The 15,232-nt window shown below is 50.6% G+C and overlaps 4 protein-coding genes across 18 annotated transcripts in view; 2 read left to right on the top strand and 2 right to left on the bottom strand.

Annotated features, from left to right (window-relative positions):
• GTF3C1 (general transcription factor IIIC subunit 1) overlaps positions 1 to 5,604 on the top strand; it is a 39,251-nt gene extending 33,647 nt beyond the window's left edge. For all 3 annotated transcript variants that reach the window (XM_048961244.1, XM_048961243.1, XM_048961245.1), the window contains 5 exons: positions 1,256 to 1,539; positions 2,025 to 2,673; positions 4,155 to 4,194; positions 4,781 to 4,973; positions 5,310 to 5,604. In XM_048961244.1, coding sequence (XP_048817201.1) covers positions 1,256 to 1,539; positions 2,025 to 2,673; positions 4,155 to 4,194; positions 4,781 to 4,973; positions 5,310 to 5,531 — 1,388 coding nt within the window. In that variant the 3' untranslated portion in view covers positions 5,532 to 5,604. The remainder of the gene's footprint in view (positions 1 to 1,255; positions 1,540 to 2,024; positions 2,674 to 4,154; positions 4,195 to 4,780; positions 4,974 to 5,309) is intronic.
• Positions 5,605 to 6,036: 432 nt separating this feature from the next.
• POLR3K (RNA polymerase III subunit K) lies at positions 6,037 to 6,583 on the bottom strand. The gene is made up of 3 exons (XM_048961261.1): positions 6,473 to 6,583; positions 6,306 to 6,393; positions 6,037 to 6,221 (listed from the first exon to the last, which is right to left on the bottom strand). The coding sequence occupies exons 1-3, from the start codon at positions 6,581 to 6,583 to the stop codon at positions 6,094 to 6,096; spliced, it is 327 nt and encodes a 108-aa protein (XP_048817218.1). The 3' UTR covers positions 6,037 to 6,093.
• Positions 6,584 to 6,609: 26 nt separating this feature from the next.
• SNRNP25 (small nuclear ribonucleoprotein U11/U12 subunit 25) lies at positions 6,610 to 9,295 on the top strand. 4 transcript variants are annotated; one of them, XM_048961260.1, is made up of 6 exons: positions 6,610 to 6,717; positions 6,789 to 6,873; positions 6,953 to 7,058; positions 7,147 to 7,221; positions 7,894 to 7,956; positions 9,183 to 9,295. In XM_048961260.1, exons 1-5 carry the CDS (start codon positions 6,610 to 6,612, stop codon positions 7,946 to 7,948), a joined length of 429 nt encoding a protein of 142 aa, XP_048817217.1. In that variant the 3' UTR covers positions 7,949 to 7,956; positions 9,183 to 9,295. The 4 variants fall into 4 exon arrangements, with proteins under 4 accessions (XP_048817217.1, XP_048817216.1, XP_048817214.1 ...); XM_048961259.1 differs by having other exon boundaries at positions 6,789 to 6,879; XM_048961257.1 differs by having other exon boundaries at positions 6,644 to 6,845.
• A 535-nt stretch (positions 9,296 to 9,830) lies between these two features.
• Positions 9,831 to 15,232, bottom strand: part of RHBDF1 (rhomboid 5 homolog 1) — a 34,341-nt gene continuing 28,939 nt past the window's right edge. For all 10 annotated transcript variants that reach the window (XM_048961253.1, XM_048961250.1, XM_048961254.1 and 7 more), the window contains 9 exons: positions 15,010 to 15,084; positions 14,277 to 14,438; positions 14,063 to 14,163; positions 13,332 to 13,395; positions 12,848 to 12,942; positions 12,003 to 12,078; positions 11,443 to 11,543; positions 11,014 to 11,167; positions 9,831 to 10,260 (listed from right to left, as the gene is read on the bottom strand). In XM_048961253.1, coding sequence (XP_048817210.1) covers positions 9,841 to 10,260; positions 11,014 to 11,167; positions 11,443 to 11,543; positions 12,003 to 12,078; positions 12,848 to 12,942; positions 13,332 to 13,395; positions 14,063 to 14,163; positions 14,277 to 14,438; positions 15,010 to 15,084 — 1,248 coding nt within the window. In that variant the 3' untranslated portion in view covers positions 9,831 to 9,840. The remainder of the gene's footprint in view (positions 10,261 to 11,013; positions 11,168 to 11,442; positions 11,544 to 12,002; positions 12,079 to 12,847; positions 12,943 to 13,331; positions 13,396 to 14,062; positions 14,164 to 14,276; positions 14,439 to 15,009; positions 15,085 to 15,232) is intronic.

The raw sequence follows: 15,232 nt of genomic DNA, 5'->3' as shown, positions 1-15,232 counted from the left end.
GGAGCAGGACAGATGGTTCCTTGGTTCACGTGTTTTCTGATTTGAACAAAACCTCTTTTGTCCTCTGCTCTGTTTTTCCTCCTCCAGGAAGCTTGCCAGTCCCTATACTGTAACTTAAAATATTATCCCATGTTACACCCAGGCTTTCACCTGTGTAAAGAGGGAAAAAAAAAAACCTTCCAGGGCTTCCTTGAACAGAAATTCACATTGATTTGTCTCTCAAGGTGCCTGAAATAGTGGTGTTTAATTACTGTGGCTCAAAGGCCAGAGATTGAACATTTTGATAAATATTTAAAGCTTGAATATTTGCAGTGTATCAACACCATTCCTTCTTGAAGATCATCTTCCTTTGTGCTGTAATGCAAATGCATCCAGGAAAGACTTTAGCAGTTGGGCTCTATAGTGGGATAGAGCTGTCCCTGTCCTTTCCTGTTATTATTGTGATAGAGATAAAATAGAAATTATTTCTCCTATCTCTGTTATGCATGGCTCCAGGTCTGCTGAGCTAACAGCTCGTTACAGTTGTTCTCATTTTTCCTTGGCTGTGAAAGAAGTGCAGCTGTCACGTAAATGCCTGTCAGTGCATGATGTAAGGGCAGCCTGCAGGTAAAAGGGCAGAGAGTAGATAGGAACACTGCCAAAACTGACCTCTAATTATCCAGGGCAGAATGAAAGGTCTTAGGTTCAGCTCCTGAATAGTCTGTATAATATTCAGGATGGGGGGCAGTTTTGGTGCAGTGGTGGACCTGTCCCCAGACACAAAGATGCGCTCTCTATGCTTAGTGGATGTACGGAGGCATTGTGAATTTGTAGGCTATCTCACATTTGGCCAACAGCTTTGCCATGGATCAGCTGCTTCGGATTTTCCAGTAAGGTTCTCCATAGCCTTTCCTTTCCCTAGGCTGTTCATTCAAAAAAGATGATTCCCTCATTAACTTAAAGCTCAGCTGGCCCAGTGTCAGGGAATACCAGCAGGTTACACTGCCTTTCAGTGATACTTCACTTTGATAAGAGAGTAAGCTCATTAAAACAGCTGGATAAACTCCATTAAAGCCTGCTTCTGCAGGCCTTGTCAGCCACAAATATGTGAGGAGGAAGGAAGCTGCAGTAACGAACATGGAAAGCTGAGCTCTGTTTTTAATCAGAACGGTCCAGAACACCTCTGATCTGTGTCTGAATATTTATCTTTCCGTAGTGTGTTGCATGGTAACAGTGCATCACTCCTTAACCATTTGTTTGTCGTTTGATTTTTCAGCTTCTCCGCTTGACAACATGGCTGTGGGAGTCTCCTCCCTTCCCAAAACTTTTACCAGGCTGATAAAAATCCAAGAAGAGAATTATAACGTTGATCAGTTTCTTCGTGAGTGCACAGAACGCTATGGCTACAATCCCAGAGATGTAGCTGCTGTGCTGGAGGTCCGTAATGCAATAGAGGCTGCTTCCCACTTTGGGGTTTGCAAAGCTGAGCTGGGCAAACAGTTCTGCAGCTATGAAGAGGAGGAACCTGCACGCACCAGGAACCTGCAGCAGTACATTCAGGTGGTTTAGCAGACTTACATTAATGCCTCCATGTCTGGTATTCCCCTTGAACAGAACGGTCTCTTAGGCTGCGTGTTGTATTTGCCAATATAAAGTGAACAAAGCTATTCCTGTTAGGCAAGAGTTAACGTAGCAATAATCTGATAGCAGTCTTGCCTCATAATTAGGAAGGCCAAAAATTAAAGCAACACTTAGTCACAGATAAGAATTAACTTTATCAGAAGCCCAGAGGTACCAACATTCACCTTTGGAGGGGAAAGAACTCTTTCCCAGTTACATTTTAAATTAATTTAAGCTGAACAAAAATGTTTTGGGCTGTAATTTCAGAACAGCTTAAGGGACACAACAGAGCATAAAACTGAAATCCCACTAAGCCATTTGTCTTTCTTTGCTGCTAGTTAAAGATGGCAGTTCCACAGTACTTGGTTATATTGACATTTTTCCAGTGTAACTTCCTGAGAGAATTCTTGTTTCGTTTTCCATAGGACCTGATTGAAATGCAGCAGGTTTTAGAAGTAGGAGGCAATAGCATAAGACTGGTTGCAATCGTGTTTGCCAAGCCATGGCTATTGCATTCAGTGTGTCCAATGAATAAACCCGAAGATTCTGGTCAGCAGTGTGCTGACACAGCCCTCTCAGAGGTGCAGCAGGACTGCCTGCTGGCAGCTGCAAAGAAGGGAGAGGAATGTTCAGGAGAGGAGGAGCAGCTGGGAGAAGACACAAACCATCCCAGTGATGGAGAACCGCCAAGGAAGAGATGCAGGACTCAACATGATGGCCTTCAAGATGGTGACCAACTCTGCCAGGGTTTGCAGAGCGGTTTGCTAAGTGCAAATGAGAGTAACTTGGAGGCAGATATTACTGATCCTGTTACAGTGAAGGAATCCATCCCGGATGGGGAAGCGGGGTCCCTGGGAGGGCAGACAGAACATACAGCTGAAGGCCCTTCAGACACTGCCAGTGTGGATGTGCCCAAGGATCCAGGTATGCCACGTTCTGAGGACAAACAGCTTGAAGGACGGAATGATGATCTCAGCCCTGAGCACAACAAGCATGTCCTTGGCCTTGAACACTCTGCCACAGAGCAGCATGATGATGTTTCCCAATTGCAGGAGAACCCAGAGGTCTCTAAAGGTACGTAGGAGTGCTCTACATCCGAGGAACAGTACCTGCCTCATCACCACCACCCAACCAGGTGGTATTTTACAAGCACTTACTAGATCCTTCATGAAGCTGAGCACTGAGGGAGGTTTCTGTTTCACACAGACATCATAGCCTTAACACTAATTGGTCTGGAGGGTATTGGAAGTTTCAGATACATCTAAGTTTCCTTCCTGTGCCTATTCCTGGAATGTTTGGGACTAGTCCAGGAATGTGCTTTCCTTAAAAACCCATTTCCATGTCTTTTAATGTTCTCCAAAGACATACTGAGATGAATTTTCCCATCTCTGGCTTCAGTCCAAAGGCTTGACATCTTTAAATCAAGAAAACACAGCACAACTTGTGCTTTAACTAGAATGCCCATGACTAAAAGCCGTAAAGTCATTAAACCACTCACCAGAATGCAGCACCTGCCAGTGAGAAGATTAATAGCCTAATTTGTGACCCAATCTGACTTCATTTTCCCATCCTTTGTGCTGCCAATTTTCTTTTTTAACGGCTAATAATCCTCGCCAGGATTTACACTGAGTAGGATGTTGGGGATTTTCTTCTAGTTTCATTTCTGTCAGCTCTCATTTCAGACTGAATCACACAGTGTGACATTTGGCCACAGGCTGCCCTTACCCTGCGTTTACAGCTGCAGTCTGCCGTGTGAATCAGTTGGAGTCGGGTGTTGGTCAGAGCCTTCCTGCAGGACATCACCTCAGGGCTGCCTAAGTGGCATAAACTTTAACAGTCTCATGTTAAGAACTACTATTGAGGATTTAACTTCTGCCTGTCACGTAGCCCTTACCAAGCACAGAGTTCTTACCAGCATTACTGGTGATGCCCAGGAGGTTTCACACATGCTTAAGCCAAAGCTGTCGGCCTCTGGATGCAGTAGAAGTACCAATGTTAAGTAATTGTGTAATTAAAACCCATTAGGATCATGGAAGTTGCAGAGGCAGCCTTCATTTTGAAACCAAATCCTGCTGAAATCTCGAGTTTGCATTCTCAAGCCCTGAGTCTGCAGTTACTCAGACATCTCAGCATCACTGTGACTGCCTGTGGGACTCGGCTGAGGACCTGTGTGAGTGCTGCTGGCGGAGCCCCTGCACTGCAGCCTCTGTGGAACTTTGTTCTTTGGAACACAGAACTGTCTGCTGTTGTCATGCAATGAGGCTTCTAGAAATAAAACTCCTTGCTATGATTTGGGAACAGAACCACCAAAAGCGTGGCTGGAGCAGCCAGATGTGGTTTTGAAACAGTGTGGGAAGAAGGGCTGTGCTGGAGATGGGTGAAGACTGAGTGGAATCTTGGAACTCCCCATGCAACCCAGAACAACAGCTTGGTTCTGTTATTTTCTAGCACAAGTTGTCGCCTTTCACAGTAACCTGTTTAGCCACCTGTTAGTTAACATCCACCAAAGAGTTTGGGCTAATTAACTTCAAAATTGCATGTTCTTTTCTTTCCAGGCAGTTCTGTGCCAGGTCTGTCCCAGGCAGCTGCAGATGGGTGAGTAACAGAGATGTCTGCAGTGGGACTGAATGCTCCCCATTGCCAGAGAAATTTCTGAAGCCAGTGCTTTGGTGAACTCAGTTGTACATTCCCATAGGCAGAGAGCATGGAAGATGAACCCCATTTTCCCCCATTGCTCTTGTTAAAGTTGCTCATGTGTTCATATACACACTGATACCACAACCAGCTGCAGTACCAGAGGAATGACACTAATTGTACTTCACAAGTGCAGTGTCAGCAGGTCCCCTCTTCCATGTGCCCAGGAAAGACCTCAGAGAATCCCAGCAGTATGAGAAGTGTGGATTGCCATGCAGGGCAATCCTTTCCCTCCAGAATGCTACAAATAAGGAATTGTTTCCTGTCTGAGCATTGTTGCTGCACGTTGCAGATTGAAGTTAAGTCTTAGGCAACTTCTGGAGGATATTAGGGCTAGTGCAGATGAAGAGGTGAAACAAGGCTCAGGGCAGCAGTCCAAAGCCCTGGAGGTATTTAAGAGGCACGTGGCTGTGAGGGACATGGGGTACATCAGGTGCATGGTTGGATCTAGCAGCTGGCAGAGCTGATTTTAAACCGTCTTTTGCAGGGCCTGTGAGAATGTCTGCTTCATTGGGAGACCGTGGAGGATTGTGGATGGGAACCTGAACAAACCTGTGTGTAAAGGAATGATGGAAGCTGTGCTGTATCACATCATGACAAAGCCAGGGATAACAGAAAGCATGCTGCTGCAGCATTACACAGGGACACTGCAGCCCGTTGCTGTCCTGGAGATCCTGCAGGTATGTGAATAAGCAGCACTGTGACCTCAGGCTGCTTCAGCCCCTGAACTTAAGATTATTTTGTTTAGGAAAAAACCCACTTGAAAGCATACATCCTTAACACAATAGATGGTGAGAAATTATGAGGTTCTTTTTTTTTTTCCTTCCACATCTGGGAGTTTGATTACCACCACTGCTACTGCCCATTGAAACCTTGTTGGTATTAGGTTTTTTGTCCTGATATAATTCAAAACCTGAAGTATAGGTCCTGACAACACTGAACGTGAAACAGCAGTGCATGGCCTGTGTTGGTTTGTTTTGCAGATGTTTAAGCTGAAATGCAATTTCTCTCTGCAGGGTCTGGAAGCTCTTGGTTGTATCAGAAGGTTCCACATGAAGAAGGCACCCCCAGCGTCCCTCTTCTCTCAGCCACTTATAGCAGAGCAGCTGCACAGTCCCAAACTGAGCGAAGCCTCTGTAGCATACTATGAGCCCACCATGGACTGCACCCTGCGCCTGGGGGGGGTGTTCCCCACTGCAGTGAACTGGAACAAATGGGTGCAGGTTATCCACGTGTAGAAGAGGTAAAGCTGGATGTTGTTAAATTGATTTATCCCTTAGATGCTAACGTGGATTAAATGCTGTAACTTGTTGCTCTCTCGTGTCATGTTCCGGTTCTTCTTCTGGGGTATCAACTCTTTGGATGGGGAGATAACAGCAGGACAAGGGAAAATGGGTTTAAGTTGAGGGAGGGAGGATTTAGGTGGGATGTCAAGGAAGTTCTTGACAGAGAGAGTGGTGAGGTGCTGGAACAGCTGCCCAGAGAGGCTGTGGATGCCCCGTCCATCCCTGGAGGTGTTCAGGGCCAGGTTGGATGGAGCCCTGGGCAGCCTGGGCTGGTAATGAATGTGGAGGTTGGCGGCCCTGCATGTGGCAGGGGGTTGGAGATTCGTGATCCTTGAGGTCCCTTCCAACCCTGGCCATTCTGGGATTAAGGAAGCTTTTTTATCCTTTCTTTTTGATACTTTTGTGCATGTTTGAGGTGAGAACAAAGGTTAAGCACAGATCCACGGAACCACCGCACTTCACAGTGCAGCTCCAGCGCTGCGTTTATTGATAGCCGGGGGGGGGTAGGGGGTGGTCAGTCGCGCCAGCGGTGCCCGCACTGCGCGTTGCAGCACTTATAGAACGTGGTCATGGGTTCGTCGGCCGAGCGCGTCTGGATCTGCATGAAGTAGGCGCGGGGATGCTCGCACTTGGGGCACGGCTCTGCGGGGAGAGGCGGTGAGCTGAGATCCGCATCAACGCCCCCCTCCCCCTTCCCCCATCCACGCAACCCCTTCCCGCCCGTACCTGCGGTGGAATCCACGTTCTCCCACGCCGCCGCTCCGCCCAGCACATCGTCCACCTCCTTCAGCCGTGGGTATTTCCTGCTGCTCACCTGCGGGCACAGCGATCAGCTCCCCTCCCTCCCCCCTCCCAAAGCCCCCTCCTCAACCCCGCCCGCCGCTGCCGCGCACCTTCCTCGTGACGTTCCGCACGTACGGACAGGTGGTGCAGGCGAAGCGGTGGCAGCGCGGCCCCTCCTCGGCCACCAGCACGTTGCCGCACGCCGGGCAGAAAAGCAACATCGTCGGATCCGCCTCTTCCGGCGGCGATGGCGGAGGCGGAGGAGGAGCTGGCGCACGCCGATGTGCTCGAGCTGTTCCAGGCGGCGCTGGCGCGGCTCGTGCAGGACCCGCTGCTCTGCGACCTCCCGCCGCAGGTCGGGGTGGCGGTTGGGGTTGGGGTTCAGAGGCGGCTCGGCGCAGCTCAGCCCCGCGGTGCCGCCCGCAGGTGACGCCGGAGGAGATCGGCTCTCAAGTGGCGCTGGAGTACGGGCAGGCCATGACGGTGCGAGTGTGCAAGGCGGACGGCGAGAGCATGCGTGAGCGGAGCGGGGCGGGGGACGGGGCGGGGAGCTGCCGGGCCGCGGGCGCTGAGCGGGTCTGTCCCCGCAGCTGTGGTGGTGGTGCAGAACGCGACGGTGCTCGATCTAAAGAAGGCGCTGCGGCGGCACGTGCAGCTCCGGCAAGCGCGGCGTGGCGGCGTGCAGCATCTCAGCTGGTGAGCGGCTCGGCACGGTACGGCTCTGCAGCCCCGGCTCTACACAGCCCCGCTCTGCAGCCCCGCTCCCACCGCCGTTTTCCCGCAGGAAGTACATCTGGAGGACGTACCACCTGACTTACAACGGGGAGAAGCTGGCGGATGACGGAAAGAAGCTGAGAGAGTGAGTAAACGGCCAATGGGGGATTTTCTGTGCCGTGCCCCGTTAGCTGCGGCTCGGGGCGGTGCTGAGGGTTGGCCGGTCGGAGCTGAGCGCACGGTGGTCTCGGCTGTGAGCACGTGAAGCACGGCCGGCCGCTTCCCGGGAACTGAAAGCACTTGGTGGGACTGAGGCTGCTTTGAGCCCCGTGTCTGTACTGAAGGCGGGAGGCATCAATGCATGCCAGCAGCCGTTGTGCAGAGCTGCAAGAGGAGCTTGTCTGAAGGGATATGGCTTAGCAGGAGGGAGAGCCCATAGCGAGGCAGCACTGCCTTATCACAGAGTCACAGAATGGCCCGCGTTGTGAGGGACCTCAAGGATCATGAATCTCCAACCTCCCTGCCGCATGTAGCCACCAACCTCCACATTCAATACCAGGCCAGGCTGCCCAGAGCCCCATCCAACCTGGCCCTGAACACCTCCAGGGACAGGGCATGCACAGCCTCTCTGCTGTGGGTGATAGATGGTGTGTTTACAAAGGCAGAGTAGCAGACCGTGTTCTGCTTGCACGTGTGAGAACTGCACCTGTTTGGGAGTGGAGCACACTAGGAGTCCATCCAGCCCTGGCAACTGGAGCTGTAGGATTGCAGTTTGTGGTTAGAGGAGAACTGGCTGTAACGGCACGACTCTGTTCAGGTATGGCATCAGGAACCGGGATGAGGTCAGCTTCATCAAGAAACTCCGAAAGTGACCTGTCAGGTAAGTCCTGAATACCCGTTAGGAATACTTGTTCTTCAGCTTTGCCTTCCCAGGGCCACAGCACTCAGGCTGATAGCACAGAGCAGCTCTGTGAGCATTTCTGTGTCTCTGCTGGGCTCCAGTCTGGCTCTTTCCCATGTCCTCATCCTGATTGTTGCTTGTGCTCCTCTCTGGTCAGGGAACTGTGGTTCAAACCACACCGGGAGCAGCAGCAGTGCCTCGGTGCTAGCAGTGGTGCATCCCTACCCCTACTATGCATTTTAGGCTCTGAATTTGTTCCCACAGTGTCCTGAGATTCATTAAATGCAGTGTTCTTCTCTTTGCCCTTTTAATTGCTTCTTGGACCTTGGTTTTAGGCTTCACAGAACTCTGGAAGTCCAGTGCCCAGGAAGAACAGGTCTCTGTGCTAGCACTGATTGATTGCCATCGTGCAATTCATCTGATCCTCCTGTATGTCTCTGTCTCACTGTACCCAAGTGACTGTTCTCCCTCTTTGCTCTTCACACTCCTGTACCATTCAGAGCACCTGAAGTGTCCCATCGCTGTATGCAAGCAAATGCAAGCAAATGCAACCAGCAAAGGTTGCTGTTCCTCACTAGGTGTATTCTGAGCCATCTTTCTCAGTTACTGCAAGCTGTAAGGAGTTGCCGAAGGCACGTCTGCTTCTGTACCCTGTAGCTTTGTTTAGTTTTTCTTTTTTTTTTCTGGTTTACAGCAATGAGTTCAGCTGATTTGCTGTTTCCAGAAGGTGGGATAATACCTCTAGATGACTTTTGGTCATGGTAATTTTGTGCAGCTGATGCACTGAAGAAAACTTGTAGCACAGGAAGCATTAGTAGCATATATATTTGCCTGTGTGCAGTCCATGTAGACATCACAATTCTAGTACAAACACACAGTGGCCAAGACTCCCAACATTGGTAGGTTTAAAACTGTCTCCCTCACCACAATCAGTTGCTGAGAGCAGTGGTAACTGCCTGCATTCTCAATGTTCTGTTCCCTGGCTCCAGCTAGCTGGGTTAGAAACTGTCACTGTGATCACAGAGGCTTTCATCCTCTGTCAGTGGTATCATATTTGCAGCACCTAGTGCAATATGACATGTGCTGTGACAGCAGAGCTCTGCTTTACTCCATGGAGCCCTGGATGATCCCCTGTACTGCAGTGATAGGAGAGCCCAGTATGCAGTTAACACTGCTGTTCCCAAATATTTCTTTTTCTTTAACAGGCAGAACAGAGAATCCCTTCCTGCCAGGAGCAGATAAGGGATTCAGTGCTCTCCAAGAGGAAGAGTTTGAAAGATTTCACAGAGAAGCAAACTCCAGTTGAACAGATGCTCTTACATGTTTTTGCTGTTCAAAACGTCTGCCTCTGAGCTGTATGCAGAATGTGCTTTTTGTAATTAAAGAGACTCATTTTCTGAGGCTTTTAAAGCTCTTATTTCCAGCTGTGAATGTGTGTCGGGCTACTTTGGGTGCTAGAATACTGATTCTATTGGTGCATGGAACAGCATGGGTGACATAAAGTAACAAACGTAGCCACAGACTATGCAAAACAATTAGCAGTAGCTAAAACGCTACCTTTCCATTTAATCACCACCTTAGCAGTAGTAAATAACTCTAGTTAAAAATGTAGTATTGAAACTAGTATAATAAAAATAATGGCAGCAGAAGAGGTTCAATACAATTGAACAAGGCACCAACATTCTGTTCAGAGTCTTCTGAGATAAGGCAAACCACGCCTGCTGAGTGCTAGAGACGGTTTAAATTAACCACAGCCCTGGTTAGAAGTGTCACTGGATTAGAAGCTTTGTCCTCGTGGAACTAGCACAGCAAATGCAAAGACAGTCCATCTCCAGTGCCTGCTCGAGAAGCCAGTCTTTGCTTTCAGTGAAGCTGTGCATCCAGGTCGTATTTCTCGCAGAATTTGTCCGTGAATGGTATACAGGTGAGGAACTCGCACCACTCGCACTTGATGGGGTAGAAATAGAATAGAATCACAAGTCCTGAGAAGAGTGCAATGAAGATGAGCTGGAAAACAATAATTTGGCATCGCTTCCTATACAAATCGAACTTCCCAAAGCTAATGTAGGGCAGGAAGGCAAAGGAGAGGAAGAAACCACTGATGAATCCTGAAATGTGAGCAAAATTATCAATCCAAGGCAGGAGGCCGAAGGCAAAAAGAAAGAGCACCACAGCCAGCAACTTGAAGAAAGCCCTCCAGGGCCGTGCCAGGATTTGCCAACTCTGGAAGAGCTCCACAAAGAGACAAGCCAGAATCCCAAACTGGGATCCTGCAGGGCCAACCTGCAGAAGAAGAACATCACAGGTAACATCAGGCACAGCCCATCTGCCTGGCTTCTGCAACCAGCTCCGTCAGGGTTATTTCAGCTCCCTGTTCGGCGTTACTTGAGAAAGAGATGCTGCAGCCTGAGACTTCATCCTGATAATGACATTGAAGGCCTGGTCTGACATGAGGATCAGTGTAGATGTGAGCTCACCAGAGCAGATGTTCTATTTAAAGAGGATGAATCTGGTTTGAACTACTAGAGGGTAGAGGTCCTTAGAGGCAATCTCCTTGGTCCCTTCACCCACCACACTTTTCCTTACTGAAGGATCTGGAAGGTGGTCCTCTAGGTCCTGCCATGCAGTCTTCTAAGGTGAAGCTGGGTGGGCACATTGGGCTTCTCCAGCTGTGCAACGTGGGCAGGGACAGTGTGGGAATGGCAAGCTTTGCTCTCGCCTTCTGCCTGCATGTGAAGGGACTGACACCAGCTATAGACCTGAATTCCCAGCCTGCATGTGGCTGGAATCTCCCCCATCTCATGCTGTGAGGCAGCCCTTGGGCTGCAGCCAGAATGGGTCAGTCACCTGGAAAGCCAACTAGCGTGCTCTGGGGGATGTTACTGCTCAGCAGATAGATGATGGTGTGGTGTTGATTGCTAACTACAAATCTGCACAATACAAAGATAAGTGCAGCTCTGATTTTTCTGCCAGATAGGCACAGCATGTAGGGGCTTGTATTGAAGCTGCCAGGACCCTAGTGTGTAGGAGACCCACCTCTGCTCTGTAGGGTAGAAATATTGCACTGGCAAGGTTCCCCGTGATGCCACTGAGCAGGTAGATGATAGAGATGCGATGCCATCCTGCCAGCTTCTCTAGGTCCCGCAGGATCGTCATTTGGAAACAGACTGAGACCAGACAGTGCAGGATCCTGCCAAGTTCAGAGTACAGGAGCTGAAGCAGCATCCACCAAATTCCCCACAGTGGGCTTGTCTGTCTTCTCTGCTGTCTTCTTTGAGTTGCTGAAAGCACCTGGCTCAGCCCCACGCATCTAATATCCCTCCCAGCAAATTCAGCCTGCTAAGCCTCAGCAGGGACAACAGTTCATCCCCACAGTGGTGTCCTGAGGACAGAAACTGCTAGAACCACCCTCATACAACCCCCCAGTTCCCTCCCAGACACTGGAAGCTTTGCAGCTACACTTACCCAGCATGTAGGAAAAGTGAGAGCCAGAGACGGTAGAACTGGTCAGGGACTTCTGGATTTAGGAAAGGGAGGAGTCCACAGACGTCATCCATGCAGTGAACCTAGGGCAGCAAAATGGGGCTGTGGGCTGTGCCAGCCAACACCACTGGGCACAGCCAATTATCACAGCCACAGCAGAGGCTGCAGCTAGCTCGGAAAAAGGGGTTCTCCATTCACTTACCTGCTACCCAGCCCTTGCCTGCAGCACCACTTGATGTGTCCCCACCCATTACTTATGGCAGCATTATGCCCTTATTCACCACCCAACACATGGACAACGTTTGCTCACCCACGGAGCAGGAAGGTTGCAGACACCTGCTGCTTCCACAGAGGTCCAATGCTGGACTTTTGTGGCTGCCAGCCCCAAGTTCTAAACTGGTCTCCCAAGAACAGATGCAGATTTTGTCACTACATCCTGGATCAGTAACTTCCTCTGGGACTCAACACTCCCACTCACACTGCTGCAGATAGGTGAACAGAAGTGAGAAAGGTGGCCTTACAAACCACTACTCTGCACTTACCTGAGAGCAAAGTGTTGCCTCCTCATGGAAGTAGCCCCGCATAAATTCACAATACTCTCGGGAAGTTATTTCACACCTGGAAGAGGCACAGCCATCAAAAGAAGGAACAGGTCACACATGGAAGACATGGCAGATTATCCTGTGCCTTCCCTGGCCCCTAAGTTTGTCTATGAGAACTGATGCCCTCGACATGCTACAGCACCTCTGCAACAAAGGTTCCAAAACAAGTAATAAAACTGAGCTATTTACAGCTGAGAATGAAACAATGGAGCTTGGGGAATTTATGGCTCTGGGCTTGGAGAGCCCTGTGCCTCAGACACTGACAGAGCAGAAAGTAGGGCTAAGCCGTGTCCTGCCATGACTTTCAGGGACAGCAGCACTGATTTTTCTTCCTGGCAGGGGAAGCCTGGCCCAAGCACCAAGTAACTCGAGCTGAGGAGCAGCATGAAGAACAGCATCCTCCTTGGCAAACCCAGATCAGATCATTTCCTCTTGGAATGCACACAGAAGCCAGGCTGGGGTCAGTGTAGCCTGTTAGGAACAAGCTGGTCATTCCAAGGAAAAGCACTGAATTCCCCAAGAGATACTTTAATCCCCAGGGCTCTGAATCCCATTAAACTGCAGGATCAGTTGAACGAGATACCCTGACACATCAAACTCAACCAGAGCCCTGCTCTGCCTGGGAAACACATCAGGGCTCCCTGCCAGACTCCCCTCCCCAGCACTGCTCTGGGCTGCATGCAGGAAGAACACAGAGGACAAATGGCTGTGCCTACAACCTTAAAACAGCCCTCCATTTCTTACCCCAATGCCCAGCCCCTCGCCACACAGATTAAACTCCTTACCTTCCTTTGGTCCCAATGCAGCAGGGCCTGCCTGTAATCACGCAGTCCATGTGAAGGTGGTTTGTGTAATTCCCAGCACTGTTTTTTGTGCAGATCTGGAAAATGACAACAGACTGCAGTCAGAGATCCATGGTTTGGCTTGCTGCCTGGGTAAGGTCAGAACAGTCACTTGGGAGGAAGGCAGTCCCAGACACAGCCTCCCAAGGGTTTCTTCTCATACCCCATCTGCCTGGGCTGCTGGAGCCCAAACCGATCCCTCCTCCCTCTCAAGCAACTAAAACAGCCCCTAGATGGAGTAAGTATCCATCATGCTATCACCCTGGCAGGGCTTATGGCTTTATCTGGTGCAGTGGGAATTTCTGTTGTTGGAAGGTTTCAGGAGGCTGCACTGAAGACCCTTTTCCACCAGCAGTGCTGCAACTCTGCACAGTGGGTTGGAAATGCCATTTTCCAGCACAGGCCCTGTGCCACCAGCGATGCTCACCGGCCATTTGGTGATGTCGTCTGGCCACTCATGTGGCTCCATCGAGGCTGGCTGTTCACACACCCTGCAGCAACAGGAAGCAAAGATCACCTAGAGAAATGACTTTTCCTAGCATAACACACTGTCCCTGCCTCCCAAGGCTACGCTCCCATAGGTCCCCTCTGTCCCTGGCAAGGAGCTGGTGACACACTACTTCAGGTTAGCCAAGGCTGTGCTGATCAAAGCTAGTGCTTACTTCCTGCAACCAGAGATCACGGCTTCAGCTGACAAAGAGCACACAGCTGCTCAACAACATAATGGAACTCCAAACACAGACCTGCAGCTGGTTTCAGCCCTCTCTCAGCCTGTGGTGGCTAAGGGCAAAGGTGGCTGCCAGGGGCTTTGCAGGAGAGCTGTGCTGGGAACATAGCTGCTATCCCATGGGAAAGCAGCCCATTGCAGGGAGCAAAGCGAGCAGGTAAGGAGCAGAAGGACAGGAAAAGAACCCGCAGCTGAGAACAAACCACTGTGCACATGGCAGCCAACAACAGAGACTTCAGGAACACAAATAAGTTTGTGATCTGGGAGGCTCCCAGAAAAATCTGCCTCAGCTCCCCTGCCACCACAAGGGCAGGTAAGGACATCACTACGCACACACTGCAGTGAAGTGGCCTGGGACCCCATGGCTCTGACTTGACAGTCCCAGCAGCCCTGGTGTCCCTAGGATGGCAGGTGGGTTAGGCAGGACATACCTGGGGTCCTGATGACAAACAGACCCAAACTGCCTCTTGCTTCCTGCCAGCATTGGTGTGCTGGAGTGGTGGGGCCACTTCACCCACACAGCCAGGGTGGACTGCAAGAGAAGGGAGAGGAGAGGTGTCACTGTGAATCCCAGGGCAGGAGAAAGCATCAAGAGAAGTGTCCCTGAGCCTGCAGTAACGGCAGGAAAGGGAACACCACACTCACTGAGCACTCCTCCTCCGAAGTCTGCACGCAACCGGACTTGTCATTTCGTACACAGCATGCTGAGTGCTTCTCCTTCTCACGCTTGGCCTTAATGAAGCTGTGCACTTGCTGGTCCTGCCTCATGCACGGTGAGAACTTGGCCCCCAGGTGGATCAAGGCCTCCTGGGAGAGAGATGGAGAAGCTCACCTCAGTCAAGGTGTACACAAGGACTGCCCAGGGCAGAACAGGCTGGGAAGAACAGCAAGGGGTACCCCAGCACGGCCAGAGACATGTCCTGCATGATGATGTTCAAAACACATCAGGCATATTCTCAGTATTTGCCTCAAATAAGCGAGCTCAAAACAAGAATCCAGAATTTGCAGGCCCCAGAAAGGCCTGTTCTGTGGTGAGGAAGGAAGCTCTGAGACATTACAGATTTTCCTGGGGAAAACGGCATCACGAAAGCTGTCATGCTCCACATAGTTTCTGCATTTTCTCTGACCTCACGCTTGGCTTCATAGAAATATGTGCAGGAAGGAGTGCCAAGGCTCATCCCCAGCTCCCAGCAAACCATTCAGCAGGGCAGTTGGGGCAGGAGCACTGCTGCACCCTGCCAAGGACAGCAGAGCCCTGTGAGAAGCCCAGCTGATGAGAGCTGCTAGCACCAGGTCCCAAGCAGTGGAGGGCCGAGGTCCCTGGGGAGATCTGGCTGCTGCACGTTGCCCCCTGCCAGCCCCAGATGATAACACTCACTGAACTGGGGCCGATCCAGAAGTTTTCCTGCTGAACATATTTGACATTTTCATAAACCCCTCTGTTTCGCAAAACCTGCAAGGAGAGGAAGTGAGAGTACCATGAGCAAGGGGCAGGGACTGATGAAAACAGCTCCCAGAAGGAGCAGAAATCCCCACAGCAGGTGACTGGCTACACAGCTCTCTCAAACTGGTCTCTTGTAGGAGGGCAGGTCTGGGCATCT

The sequence above is a fragment of the Lagopus muta genome, chromosome 15 (assembly GCF_023343835.1).
Source record: "Lagopus muta isolate bLagMut1 chromosome 15, bLagMut1 primary, whole genome shotgun sequence".
NCBI lineage: Eukaryota > Metazoa > Chordata > Aves > Galliformes > Phasianidae > Lagopus > Lagopus muta.
This window is presented reverse-complemented; position numbering and strand designations above follow the sequence as displayed.